At 47.2% G+C, this 14,239-nt stretch overlaps 2 protein-coding genes across 2 annotated transcripts; one reads left to right on the top strand and one right to left on the bottom strand.

The window, feature by feature from the left end:
- The first annotated feature begins 105 nt into the window (after positions 1 to 105).
- DIABLO (diablo IAP-binding mitochondrial protein) lies at positions 106 to 10,251 on the top strand. Its single transcript, XM_019734052.2, has 6 exons — positions 106 to 258; positions 1,097 to 1,223; positions 4,165 to 4,296; positions 5,026 to 5,136; positions 5,486 to 5,582; positions 9,550 to 10,251. The coding sequence occupies exons 1-6, from the start codon at positions 119 to 121 to the stop codon at positions 9,744 to 9,746; spliced, it is 804 nt and encodes a 267-aa protein (XP_019589611.2). The 5' UTR covers positions 106 to 118; the 3' UTR covers positions 9,747 to 10,251.
- A 238-nt stretch (positions 10,252 to 10,489) lies between these two features.
- On the bottom strand, positions 10,490 to 14,237 carry B3GNT4 (UDP-GlcNAc:betaGal beta-1,3-N-acetylglucosaminyltransferase 4). The gene is made up of 2 exons (XM_019734051.2): positions 14,020 to 14,237; positions 10,490 to 11,696 (listed from the first exon to the last, which is right to left on the bottom strand). Exon 2 carries the CDS (start codon positions 11,687 to 11,689, stop codon positions 10,619 to 10,621), a length of 1,071 nt encoding a protein of 356 aa, XP_019589610.1. The 5' UTR covers positions 11,690 to 11,696; positions 14,020 to 14,237; the 3' UTR covers positions 10,490 to 10,618.
- Between the last annotated feature and the right edge of the window lie 2 nt (positions 14,238 to 14,239).

Genomic DNA, 14,239 nt, shown 5'->3' with positions numbered 1-14,239 from the left:
AGCTCCGGCGGTTGGGTACCCGGAGCGACCGTTACAGGCGTTACCCTAAGCCCCGCCCCTCAACCCCCGCGCGTCCAATCCGGACTGCTCCCTCGGGCAGGGGCGTGGCCATGGGGCCATGCCCACCCAAATTGAGGCTGCGCCCCGCCCTCCGCTCACGAAGCGACGTCACTTCCGGCGTGTACGTCTGGCGTCTGCCCGCCGCGGGATGGCGGCTCTGAGGAGTTGGCTGTCGCGGGGCGTAACCTCGTTCTTCAGGTACCGCTGCTGTCGTGTAGGAGGGCCGTACGGGAGCCAGGGAGGCGACGCAGATAATTCCGTGGCTGGGACTGCAGCGCCGGCCTTGCTGGCGCGCGCTTCTCTCGGTCTTGCGGGCGGCGGCGTCCCGCCCCTCTCAGAGGACTGAGGACGTCACTTGTGTGCCCGGAGGGGAGGCCTCCGCCCCCTCCGCTAGGCCCGGGGTTCAGTCCTCATTGACGGCTTTTCCGTTATTCCACCTGTTGGAAGCGAGTCTCCCCAACCTCCAGCAGTCTTCTTGGGGCGGATCGGCCTGCCCACGAGCTCCCGTTGGCCCATCGAAGTCCTGGGGAAGAGAGAATGGGAGGAGAGGCCCCGGCTGGTGACGGGTTATTAGAGGAAGTTTTCCCTGAGGGCAGAAGGGCCCCGGGAACTTGTCATTCCTCTCGCGGCACCTGCGGCTTCCACGTGTTGTCTGGCGGGGAGTGTCTGAGACACCTCGCCAGAGCCCAGAGCTAAATCCTGCCTGCAGAAGCGTTCATTTTGGCATGAGGTTTTTAAATAGCTTTGAGACCACCTCTTAAACGTCCACACTTGGTACCTGCCAAACTCCAAAACTTTTCGGCCCACATTCCCGCGCGGCAGTGGTCCGCGGGAGCTAAGGAGCGGTTGCCTCTTTAGCGAGACCAGGGCTTTCCAGCCCCCCACGCTCCCCACTGAGCCCTGTCGGGAACGCCCACCCTGCACCTTCATTTAGGTTCCTTTGTGGCCCCGTTTGAGTTTCCAACCCCCGCAAATGAGTTTAAGAGGCTTTCACAGGTTGGTGGTTGTGCCTTATTAAATTTGACTTTATTTCTAGGTACAGACAGTGTGTTCCTCCCGTGGCTAACTTTAAGAAGCACTGTTTCTCAGAACTGATAAGACCATGGCACAAAGCTGTGGCATTTGGATTTGGAGTAACCCTGTGTGCGGTTCCTATTGCACAGGTAAAGTACTGTCGTGTCACTCAGTGTTTCCTTAGTGGACTGTGTCCTCTTTGACTCTCAGTTGGAGAAGAAGCATCAGACAAGCTCTTATAGTTTTACCCAGTGCTTTCCACTCCCTCCCACACGATGGTACACTTTCTGCTGTACTAGCATCTCCTTTCCAGAGCTGAGCAAATATATTAATGTTCCCATTTTGATTGCCTCTTTTGGTAGGAACAGTATGTCAAGTTGGTCAAATTGTATAAAGAGGGAAGAGAGAAGAAGAAGAGAGTTATCAACAAAATAGTCTTTCATTCAACAAAAATTTATTGACCGTTTTTTGTGTGCCATACACTGAGAATGTAAGAGCAAAACAAAGTTTCTGCCCTCATTGAGCTTACATTCTGGAGAGAGGAAAGGGGAGAAAATCAACAAATATAAAATGCCAGGCGATGACAAGTGCTAAGCAGAAAACAAATAAGGGAAGGGAATAGAAAGTGCTGGGAGGGCATTGTTTGGGTTAGACAGGGTGGTCTGGGAGGGCTACTGAAAAAGTGGTATTTAAGGAGATCAGAATGATCTGAGAGAGGGAGCCATGGTCATATCCTGGGGAAGAGCTTGCCAGGCAGAAGGAACTCTTTGAGTGCAAAGATCTAGACATAGTGTGCGTGATGGGTGTGATGAATCGAAAGGAGGGGAGTGTTGCCGGAGCGGAATGAGGAAGAGAAAGTAATAGATGAGGCCAGAGGGTTAGCTGACGATCAAATTGTGTGTTTTGTACTTTGTGGGCCATTGTAAAGCTTTGGAATTTATTCTGAAAAACCACAAAGGACTTTAATATAAGATTATTATGATCAGACATAACTTTTTATTTTTTTCATTCAAAAAATAGAAATTTTCAAAGAACAGCAATCTATATTCATTGCATGTATCTGAGACAATTGTGTTGTGTCAGACTTGAAGAAGTACATTCATTCTAGAGAGTTTTTTAGCAGCTTACTTGAAAAATGCCATCTAGATATTTCTTCAGTTAATGAAAAGAAGTGTATATGTTTAATTGACAGGATTGTATTCCTGAAGATTTAAAAATAGAAAATAGAAACATTTTAAAGAAATCAAAAACATTCATTCAATGAAAAAAAATTTTCTATCCTGGTTCTCTCAAATATGGTAAAATAATATTTTAAGTCTTATCAAATAATAATTTGTGGATTCTGCATAAGCAGTATCAATTTCAGTAATAGAAGTAATTTTGTTAAACTCATGTTTTAGAAAATAGAAGCATCTCACTGGCTCTGTGCCCCTCAGCAGTTAGTGGTTTTTTAGTCCCATCCCTCCCCATTCACCCTCATTTGGCTTGTTCTCTGTATCTGTGGGTCTGTTTCTGTTTTGTTTATTCTTCTCCCATTCAATAGGCTGTCTTTTCATTTTGTTGTTTTCCTTTGCTGTGCAAAAACTTTTTAGTTTGATGTAATCCCATTTGTTTATTTTTTTCTTTTGTTTCCCTTGCTCAAGGAGATATATCCAAAATGATATTGCTAATACCAGTGTCAGAGTTTACTGCCTATGTTTTCTTGTAGGAGTTTTATGGTTTCAGATCTAACATTTAAGACTTGAATCCATTTTGAGTTTATTTCTGTAATGGTGTAAGTGGTCCAATTTCTTTTTTCTTTTCTTTTTTTGCATGTGTCTGTCCAGTTTTGCCAACACCACTTACTGAAGAGACTGTCTTTATTCCTACCTCCTTTGTCATAGTTTAGTTGACCATATAAGCGAGGATTTATTTCTGCGCTCTGTCTGTGTTCTATTCTACAGATGTATGTCTGTTTTTATGCCAGTACCATACTCTTTTGATGATTGTAGCTTTAGAGGATAGTTTGATACTGGGGAGTGTGATAGCTCCCACTTTGCTCTTTCTCAAGATTTCTTTGGCTATTCAGGGTCTTTTGTGGTTTCCTATAATTTTAGGATTAGTTGTTCTAATTCCAAGAATGCCATTGGTACTTTAATAAGGATTACATTGAATCTGTATATTACTTTAGGTAGTAAGGACATTTTAACAATATTAATCCTACCAATCCAGGAGCAAGGTATGTCCTTTCATTTATTTGTATCTTGTTCATTTTCTTTTTTCAGTGTCTGATTTATTAAAGTTTTCAGAGTACAGGTCTTTCACCTCTTTGGTTAAGGTATTTGAAATCCTAGGTATCTCATACTTTTTGATGCAATTATAAATGGGATTGTTTTCTTAATTTCTTCTTCTGATCATTCATTATTGATGTATACAAACGCAACAGATTACTTTATATTGATTCTGTATCTTGCAACTTTACTGAAGTAATTTATTAGTTCTGTTAGTTTGTTTGGTGGCATCTTTAGGGTCTTTAGGGTAGTATCGTGTCATCTGTTGACATAACTTTTTAAAGGTTGCTGTGTGGAACTAGACTCAGCATAATCCTCAGCTCTGTGATGCCTTTTCTAAACTGTTCTCATTCAACACAGAAGTGACGGCTCCCTATGTGGGCCCCATTGTAGCCCGTACAGACTGCTGCCACAGCGCCCATGATGCTTAATTGCATTCATTTTCCAAGTCCTCTCCCCTCCCCATCTGGAATCTTTGAGGGCAGAGAATATATCTTATCTTTATATCCCAAGCATCTAGCACTGTGGTAATGAATGAATCATAACTTCATGAAATTGGTTATAATTACTTGTCTTTTATATAAAGAAATACTTTACTTTTTGGAGCAGAGACTAAAGAATAAAAGTAGGTAAAAAGCATACTCTGGAATTATTTCCATTTATTGTCTTAAGCAGCCAAAGTAAAGCTTAGAAAGAAACAGCTGGCCCCAAAACTTCATGCATTGGTGGCACGAGGGTCACGTTTCCACTTAGCTGTCTGTGAGGACGTTCTCAGCCCAGGCTTCACTTCAGACATAGAGTGAAAATGTTTGTCTTTCAGAAATCGGAGCCTCATTCTCTTAGCAACGATGCACTAATGAGGAGGGCTGTGTCTCTGGTAACAGACAGCACCTCTACCTTCCTCTCTCAGACCACATACGCACTGATTGAAGCAATCACTGAATACACTAAGGTAAGCGTCCTCCTGTGAAGTCTTGATCATCTAGACCAGTGGCAGGCCAACTACGGCCCACAGACCAAGTCCAGGCTTTACCGCTCACTTATTTATGTATCACCTGGGACTGCTTTCGTGAGCTGAAAACTTGCAGCAAAGACTACAGGGCCCCACAAAACCAAAAATATTTACTTTCTGGCCCTTTACCAAAAATCGTTGGCTGAGCCCTGATCTAAATCACTGGTTTTTAGACTTTTTCCAGGAACCCTTTTTAAAAGAAAAATCTTAAATATAGCAGCTCAGATTATAAGACAGGGGAACCAGCTGACCTGGTTCAGTTTGGGGCAGAAGGTCCAGCGTACCTCCGGCAGCACCAGCGGTTCTCTGCGAGGACAGTTTGAAAACTACTGATCTGAGCTAATAGAGTAGATGGAGAATCAAAACCATTTAAAAGTCTCGTGTATATGTTTATTTTACCTTTATTTTCCAGCAGTTTTTTCCTCAGCCTTCGAATCCCCCTTTGGCATTGTATTCTCTGTCTGAATTGCTAATGAGCTTTCAACACCACAGAAGTTGTTAAGTGGAGATACTGTCCTGGCGTAAAGCCCATACAGTAGTGCATTGTCAGGCAGAAGGACTGAAGCGTCTGCTGTGATGGGACCTCATCTCCTTGAGGTGTAAGTCTCACTATTCCTACACAATATGCCTCGCTTATTTTACTCAGACTTGTTTATTCTGTATTTGTAGGCTGTTTATACCTTAATTTCTCTGTACCGACAATATACAAGTTTACTTGGGAAAATGAATTCACAGGAGGAAGATGAAGTGTGGCAGGTGATCATAGGAGCCAGAGTTGAGGTAAGCAAAGGTTACTAGGCATTTCTTCCTTTTTTTATTTTTATTGGGGAATATTGGGGGACAGTGTGTTTTTCCAGGACCCATCAGCTCCAAGTCAAGTCATTTTCAATCTAGTTGTGGAAGGCACAGCTCACTGGCCCATGTGGGGATCTAACCAGTGACCTGGGTGTTATGAGCACTGCACCCCCTAGGCATTTCTGTATTAGTGCTTCTACCTCACTGTGGTTTCTAAAGTACTGAATTAAGGTGTCTACCTAGTAACTGTTCTCTAAATCTCCCATTTTGAATCAGTCCATTTAAATGTGCTTAACCCCTTCAAGTTGTCTGAAGCATTTTCTTTCATTTACAGATGACTTCAAAACAACAAGAGTACTTGAAGTTGGAAACCACGTGGATGACTGCAGTTAGTCTTTCAGAGATGGCAGCGGAAGCTGCGTACCACACTGGTAGGTTCAAGTTTTCACTGTGGAGGTGCAGCTTGACTTTTGACCTGGCAGTAAAAGGAGGGATTTGGATTCATGGTCTAAAGCCCAGTGTGGCTCTAACTTGGTGAGAATAGGTCCCCTTTGGCAATATATTAACCAGCATTTTACTTGCACAATAAAAAAAATTAAAGCCCCTGTAGGCCAGACCACTAGAAGCCAGGTTGTCAATATCTACAAAATTAGAAATAATAAAACTGCAGCCATTTGGTAAATTTGATTGCCTCCAAATAGTTTTTAACGTTTTTGTTTTTTGTGTTTTTTTTTTTTAATAACCCAGATAGTTTTTGAATAACTAGTATTTGTCTATTTCAGGCTTTGTGGTAAGCATTTTATAGGCACTTTTAATCCCCCCCAGCTCCCTTAAAGTAGGACCTATTATTATTCTCACTTTACAGGTGAAGAAACTGGGGGACAAAGGGGCTAAGTAATTCACCCAGGATGCTGTGGTACAAGAGGTAAACAGGCAAACTAGGATTTAGTCAGGTAGAAAAATTCTAACACCTTTGCTCCTGGTAGACCCACTGCAGCCTATGTACCTGGGTGCTCCAGCACAGCAAGTAGTTTATTCGTGCACCAGGATGATTTTTGAACATCACTATCCATCCAGTGGGCTTGAGCAAAATGGTTTCTTAATTAAGTGTAGTTTGAGGGAAACCCTAGTTTAACATCTTACCTGATTGGTCCCAAACAAGGTCACTCAGAAATTATAGCCTAAGACCAGCTCTACTAAGAAACTGGTCTGTTAAAATACTTTTGTTTTCTGATTTCATGATATCAGACTTGGGACTCTAACACCAAATCTTAACAAGGCTACAAAAAACACTTTTTTTTTTTTTTTTTTTTTTTTACTAAAAACAAAAATTCTTAGTTAACTAAAACCTAAGGAATCAGAAGATCTGAAAACAGGACTGGAATGAAGAGTGAAACAAAAGAAGTGTGAAAATAGCATTAGGGGCATGGCACAGCTGAGCTGGGAGCAGAGTTCCAGGTGCAGTGAAGGGGAGATGGCTAAGCTACTGCAGGAGGAACGTCCCCAGGCAGCCTTCACACTCACCTAGGCAGGCTTAGCTCTAGAGCAGGTGCAGGCATTATCTACAAAAATAGACACTTCCCAGAACTGATTGAAAGGGCTCACAAAGGTTCTCAACAGAATTAAAAAAAAAAAATCACATGGCAAAAAAGATTCAGAGTGTAAAATATACACAGAAAAATCTGAAAAACTATAAGCAAAGATACACCTACAGAGGAAGTGTAATCAGATGTTAATCTTATTGGCAAAACCCAGGTACAAGGTGACAAATCTTAACCTAGAATTTTATGTCTAGTCAGACATCATTAAAGTGTGAGAATGAAGGATATTTTCAGACATATAATGACTCAAAGTTTACCAAACACATATACTTTCTAGAAAAACTACTCTGTGAAGAAAAATGAGAAGCAACTGAGGTACAAGAATAATGAACCAAATTAAGTAAAACTTGTGAGAAGTTTTTAGTGTTAAACAGATTTTTAAATAATGAAATCAGTTTGCGGAAGAAGTGAAAGCACACAAAGTTTTTTTACCTTGTTTGGGAAGAGAGACATTGGTTTAATGTTAGACATTGTTAAACACTACAGAAAGAATGGGTGGGGGCTGGGGAGAAAGGCAGGAAAGGTTTAAAAGAAATAAAGCAAATTAGAGGAATAGGTTCAAACGTCAGTAATTAGAATAAGAATAAATTTACTATTATTAAATGATACTTTTAGATTGTGTTAAAATAATTCTAGCTAAAACTGTTTATAGAGGCACCCCTAAAACAAAATGGCATAGGCAGGTTGAAAATTATAAAAAACCAAACCATTAACAAGAAAGCTACCCCAAAAAGCTGGCCCAGCAATATCTGAATCAGAAAAAGGATTCAAGACTGAAAGCATTAAAAGGACAGAACAATTCATCAATAAGACATCAATCACAAAAAGTGTACCTAGTAAGGCAAAAACTTACAAACTTTGACAAGAAGAACTTGAGCTTTATACACATCTCAGATACTCAGTGGTCAAGACCAAAAAAATTAGAGCTATAAAAGGTTGGAACAATGATTTTTAAAAGCTTAACCAAGTAAATATACTGAATATAAAATTTTTTCCCCCTCCAAAATATTTTTCAAACACAAATACAACATGTACAAAAATTGATTTTGTGCCAGATGACAAAGACTCAACAAATTCCTTCCCATTAAAAATCAAAATGGGAATTTAAAAATATTTAGAACTAGGATAACAAATGCAGTAGACAGTAGACCCAGGGAGTTGTAGACAAAGTCCCTTTTAAAGAGAAGTGGACACTTTTAAAGGCATGTGTCATAAATACAAAGAAAAGCAGTTATGAAGGACAGGTAATGTTCACTGTACCAAGAAGTACTAAAAATAAACAATCGTTTAACATAGTAACTGAGAAAAAGAGCAAAATAAATCCAGACGGTGTAAAAAAAAAAAAAAGGTGTAAGAAGATTAAAAAGAAATAGTCAAAAAGGCAAAATCTGGTTCCTTGAACAAATCAGATTCGGCACGTATGACTTTTTAGAGAGCAAAAGTAACATCTGAAAGTGCTGCTATAAATAATGAAGGTTTTTTACATTATGTGAGAATATTACGATCTGTATATAAATCCCAAATTGGTCCAAGAAGTAAAGAATCCAAACAAGACCAATAACCGTAAAAGTTGAACTTGTATTCAAAGATTTGTGCCCCAAAGTGGGCACTAAGCCCAGGCTGTTTTGTGGGCGAGTTTTATCATATATTCAAGAAACATTCCTATGTTACGGAAAGTGGACCATGACATACAAGATGATGACAAGCCTCCTATTGTAATTGTATGAAGTCAGCATAGGCCGGATCCCAGACTGGACTAGGGCAGCATCAAAATAAAAAAAAGCCTGGAGTTCAGTATTTCTTATAATACAGATGTAAGTCAAATGTAGCCGTTTACCACCAAAATAGAATAATTCAACTTTGGACAAATACTGTCAACATAATTGACTACTTGAGATTATCTATAGTAGATTAAAGGAGAAAAGCCACCTATGTAATCCTATCAGTATATGCCCCAAAGCCTTTGGTAAAATGTAGTACCCATTTATGATTTAAATCTAAGTACAGCTATGAATAGAGAGGATTTTCTTAACATGATAAAAGTGAAGTAATCTTACTTCATAGTGTAATATGAGAAGCATCTCTGTCAAAGTCAGAAATAAAGGATGGATGGATGCCTGCTGTTCTCCATTACCTTTCAGCATTGTGCTGAAGGGTCTCATTGATGCATATGATAGAAAACCACCCAGTGTTCTACAGATGAATGGATAAAGATGCATATCTACATGATGAGCTACGCTAGCAGCAGGTGAAAGGAATGATAGAGCTCAAAAACATGTAAAAAACAAAATTGCAAATATGTCCAATAAATACCTTTTGTGCTAATATGTAAATTTATAGTAACTATTATTCTAAGCATTCCATATGTATACGGTTACATTTTAAAAGAAAGATGCCTTTTAAACTTCCAACAGGGGTTATATTTGAAGATTGGTTAGGGTGAGGAAAGAAATCTTTTGACAATTTTATTAGTGATCTCTTAATTTGCCAAAAAAAAGTGTATTGCTTGTGTAGTTAAAAAATTAAATTCATAGAACATCTGTATTAAGAGCTGTATAGCTACAAAGATGGTGGGACTTGCACTTAAAAATTATCACAGCTGCTCACAGCTGGAGAAAAATGCTGGGATTTTGAGGAGAGTAAAATGCAGACCTGAATGTGGAGGTAGAGGCATCTGCTCTGCAGAGTGAAGGCCAGCGGGGAGGGCGGGGAAAGCGGCTCCAAGAGGTGCTCAGGTGACGACCACGGAGCCCTGGCTTTCCTCTTGTCCACTTGCACCCGCCCTGTTTGCCTGCAGGAGCAGATCAGGCCTCCGTCACCGCCAGGAGCCACATCCAGCTGGTGAAATCGCAGGTGCAGGAAGTGCGTCAGCTCTGCCAGAAAGCAGAAGCCAAGCTGACAGAGGCACAGACGGCAGAGCTCCTTCAGAAGACGCAGGAGGACACGGACGAGAGGGCGGAGTCGGAGCCGGAGGCCTACCTGCGAGAGGACTGAGGGCCCGCGCCGCCCAGTGTCTGCCCACCAGCCTGGGTGGGCACAGCTTCCTCTGCAGGGAGAGGTGAAGGCCAGAAGGGAGCTGTGTGCCTTGGGGAGCTGTGTGCCTGACCCTCCCCCGTGGTCCCAGTCGTACCGGACAGACCTGGTTCTTAGCCCGGACACCGCTCCCCGTCCTCCCACCCACAGCATCTCACCAACCTGGCCAGAGAGAGGGCTCCTTTTGTGCCATGCCCACAAGTTCTGTAGCTGTTGAACCTCACTCACTCAGTCTCCGACCTTACCTTTTCAGATAGGCTTTAGTGTTTGCTCCCTCCATAGGGATGTGAGTTTGGGGAGAGGGGGGAGCCTGTCCTGTTTGTAAGATGTCTTTTTAAGTGTTTCTGATGCCTTCTGTGACCTGGCCCCACTGCCCAGGCCAAGGAGCCAACAGCAGTCCATTATTCTTAAGAGACTAAATGCAGAATGTTTACCTGGTACTGTCAACAGGACTTACTCCAACACACGCTTCTCGTGTCCTTCTTTCCTTCGAGTTTCTCTATTGTATTTGAAGGAGAATAATTTTTTTTGCATTTAAAAAAGAAAATGTATGTATGTGTGTGTCTTCTGGGGCCCTATGCGGCCTCCCACCTTCACCCCCCAGACTGGCAGAGCCCTAAGGGGCTGTAGGAGTCCCACATGGAGTTCTGGCAGCTTTGCTGTGGCTCCCATTCAACAAGTTAGCCAGGTTTCAGTGTTTTTAATCAAAGTTAGAAAAGTTTGGGAGGGGGTTACAAAAACTAAGTCAGCGTTTCCTGGTGATCAGCATGGGTCAAGTTTCAAGGTTCTCAATTTCTCATCACGGTGGGAAAATCTACACTCAGTCCTCTCACTCAGCCCACTCGGAGCTGGGACATGGGGGCAGCCGCGCACTTGAGCCCCTCATCTGTCACCAGTGCCCACATGGTCCACATCTCCAGGGGGCTGAGGCGGTGCACCAGTAGGAGCCCTCTGTACAGGCAGGGGTCCAGGGGGTCCAGGGGCCGCCGTATTCCGAACGTCTTGAAGCCAGCATGGTGCATGGGGCTCACCCCCAGCTTCCTCAGGCACATACCCACAAACACGTCATCGATGGGGAAGAGTTCAGCCTCTTCCACGGCTGCCTGGAGGCGCTGCACAGTGGCCCTGGACATGACATACCCTCCACCCCCAGCATAGGGCGGGTAGTGGCGAGCCCTGTACATGGAGGGTGGGATGAAGTATTTGACCTTGGTGTTCCTGTTAGGCAGAGCCTGGCGGATGACGTCTCCCACCAGGAGGTCTTTCGCTGGGTCCCAGCCATCCAGGAACTCCAGCACATTGGGGACGTGGACAAAGACATCATCATCTCCCTTTAGCATGAAGTGGGCCTGGGGACAGGCAGCGGCCACCCAGCGCTGCAGGTGCAGCTCCTTGAGCGTCAGGTTGAAGAAGTCCTCAGCGAAGTCCCACTGGAGAATATCATCGAACTCCCGACTCTCATAGGCCAGCAGCTGGGCTGGGGGTGCAGGGCCTGCCACCCCGAGGAGGAACACCAGCTTCAGCTGCCGGCGCCTGGCCCAGTCCCCCTTCCGACCCCATGTGCTGCGGATGGCCGCACGCCTCTCCACGTGGCCGGGCTGCGACTTGATGGCCAGGAGCAGAAAGATGTCCTTGGCACAGCCTGAAGGCTCCAGCAAGATGGAGAAGTTGCGGCAGTGGCGATAGGTCAAGAAGAGGCGGTGACGGCTAGGCAGGGACAGGGAGGCATTAGCCACCGTGTGGTTGGGGGGACACTGGCTGCGGCGGGGCCCTGGGGGAGCCCAGAAGGGCTGGCGCACCATGGAGCCCCCTGCCGGCTTGGCTTCCTTCTTCAGGAAGAGCAGGCAGCTGAGCAGCAGCACAGCGAGACTGTACAGGACCAGCCAGCCCAGCCTGCGGAACATGGTGGCCCTGCGAGGAAAGAGCCGTGAGAGCCGGGCCCGCCCCGGGCCGGGCCATGCCCCGCCTCCGCCTCCCTGGTCCCAAGAGCACGTTATCCCACAGGCCAGCAGCTAAGTTCCTACTGGCCTTTGGGACTTCTTTTATTTATTCTTTTCAGTTTGTCCTCCGGCTCTTTCCAGAGTCCCTCTCCCAGAGGACAGACGAAGCACACCTGCTGTGCCAGCCCTCACCTTCTGCCGTCATCAGAGGGCTCTTGGGTCAACTTTCCCTTTAAAAGCACTTGCAGCCACTTTAAAACTGAGGCGCCCCGAGCGTTTTCAGCATTTCCCAGGAAACTCAAGTCCCTTATCTGCATCCATGAAAATGGCACAGAGCTAGTTTAGCTTCAGGTTAAATTCATTCTTAAGTACCTAACGATATTCAGGGCTCCAAAAAAAGAAGTCTGGAGTCTGGTCTGTGGGTGGCAGGCCCTGTGTTGAGTGTCTCAAATGATCACCTCAACAGCAGCAGATGGTGGCGGCCACCACAGACTACACCCTTCACATCGGCCTGGAAGTGGCCTGGGTTTCCTGGGGGAGTCAAACTGCTTCAGGGAAAAACCACAGGCACAGAAAGAGCATGAAAGCAAGTAGGAAAGCTGGAGACTCGGACCAGAGATGGCTCCCCTGCGGCCACCCCTCACCTGTCCCTACCGCTTACAGAGTTCTAGTTTTCTAAGTCCCCCAGCAATCCAAACAAAGGTGGAGAAATGCTGACTAGTGGAGTGGCCTGCCCAAGGTCAAGGGAAGCAAAGCCAGGCCTCCATCCCATAACCTTCACTTCCACCCAGTTCCTCATGCTGTTGTCCCTGCCGCCACCACCACAAACATCTCTTCTAGCTGCTTAGGGATGTGTTGGCAGGCAAGACAGGCAGGTCAACAGCCCTCTCAAGAGCAGTGACGGACAGAAAAACCAGTATGAACTTCAGGTAGTGCTGAGAAGACAGGAAAGCAGTGATGGAACCGTCATGAGAAGGTTCCGGTAGCCTCCGCCGTTTAGAAAACCCTCCTCCATGAAGGACATTTGAGCAAGAACTGAATGGAGTAAGGGACCGAGTCACATGAAGATCTGGGGTGAATGTGCCAGGCGGAGGGCACAGTTAAGGGCAGAGCTACAGGGAAGGCGTGCAGTTCTGGGGGACAGCAGTGCTGTGTGGCTGGAAGGAAGGGGTAGAGGTGAAGCCGGCGACAGCGTGAGGAGGCAGGCACGTCAGGGCCGCGGCGCGGGGCTGGGGGCGGGCTCGGCTGTCACTGCAGGTGCCCCGAGACCCACGGGAGGATTTCGCAGCGGTAGTGAAAGAACTTCCATTGTTTGCTGCTGCTGGGAGGATGGTGGAAGAGCAGAAATGGAAACAGGAGACCAGCTGAAAACTTGTCAGGACCCAAGACGCAGCTGGGACTGGGGTGGTGGCTGTGGAGAGCTTAGGGCTGGCCGGGTTTCAGGTGTGGGAGATACGCGGGCTGAGGGTGCGGGGCCCCGGGTGGGTGGTCGTGCCAGTCATGCGGAAGGCCGCAAAGCCAGCCGCGTGGTTTTGCCGTGTGCTGTCCCGCGGCCCGGGGTGGGCAGCGCGGGGGACCTGATCGCCCTGGGCCCAGCCCGCTCCCACTGCGCCCACGCCCCGCGGCGGCCCTCCACGGCGCGCACCAACAGCCATTCCGCTCCGCAGTGCCTGGGGTGCCAGCCTCCGCTCCCCACCCCCCGCCCGCCCGCAGCTTGGTTTGTAACCGGCACCGGCTTCAGCGCGTGCTCGACCCCCCTCCGAGTGGGCAGCTGGGTCCTAAGTGTCTGCAATCGTTTCTGGGAGAAAGGCTGCCTCGGGTCCTCACGGGGCTTAGTGGCCCCGACATGCCACAATGACGGGAAGGGTCAAGGGCTGGTTCATTCTTTCCACTCGACAGTCTCTACAAGGCGGTTGTGGGGCCGCGCGGTCGCCAAGCACGGACCAGGAGCCCCGCGGTGCACAACCCTCCCGGGCGGGAGCACAGCGAACAGCGCCGCCGGTCGAGGCGTCCGGGCAAGCGGCCCAGGCTGCCCCTTCCCCAACACCCGGCTCGGCCATTCTGGCCCCAGGGGGGCGAACCGAAGCCGAGCAGCAGCCAGAGGTCGCCGGGCCCCGACGGACCAGTGGGGTGAAAGGCCGGCCGGCCGCCGGACAGTGCGGCGACGGCCCCGCTGCGCCCAGACCCAACCCCTCCTCGGGCGGGAGCAGAGACACCGGCAGCTGCGGCGACCCTCTAGGCACTGAGACACCCCCTCCCAGCAGCGAGGCACGACCCGCTCCTCGTGGACCCACCTGAGCCGTGTCGCGGGTCGGGCACAGGCGACGAGTTCAGGCGAGCAGCTCGCGCCGCGGACCGGAGCGGGACACCGAGCACCATCCGCACGCACCTCGCTGGGCTCGGGCGGTGGGCGGGGCCCGGCCGCGACCCTCGAGCGCTGACCACGCCCACCCAGAGGCGGGGCTTCTGGAGGGCGGGCCCGGGGCCGCAGTGGGTCTCCGCCCCCCACCCCAG

Source organism: Rhinolophus sinicus, linkage group LG16 (assembly GCF_036562045.2).
Source record: "Rhinolophus sinicus isolate RSC01 linkage group LG16, ASM3656204v1, whole genome shotgun sequence".
NCBI lineage: Eukaryota > Metazoa > Chordata > Mammalia > Chiroptera > Rhinolophidae > Rhinolophus > Rhinolophus sinicus.
This window is presented reverse-complemented; position numbering and strand designations above follow the sequence as displayed.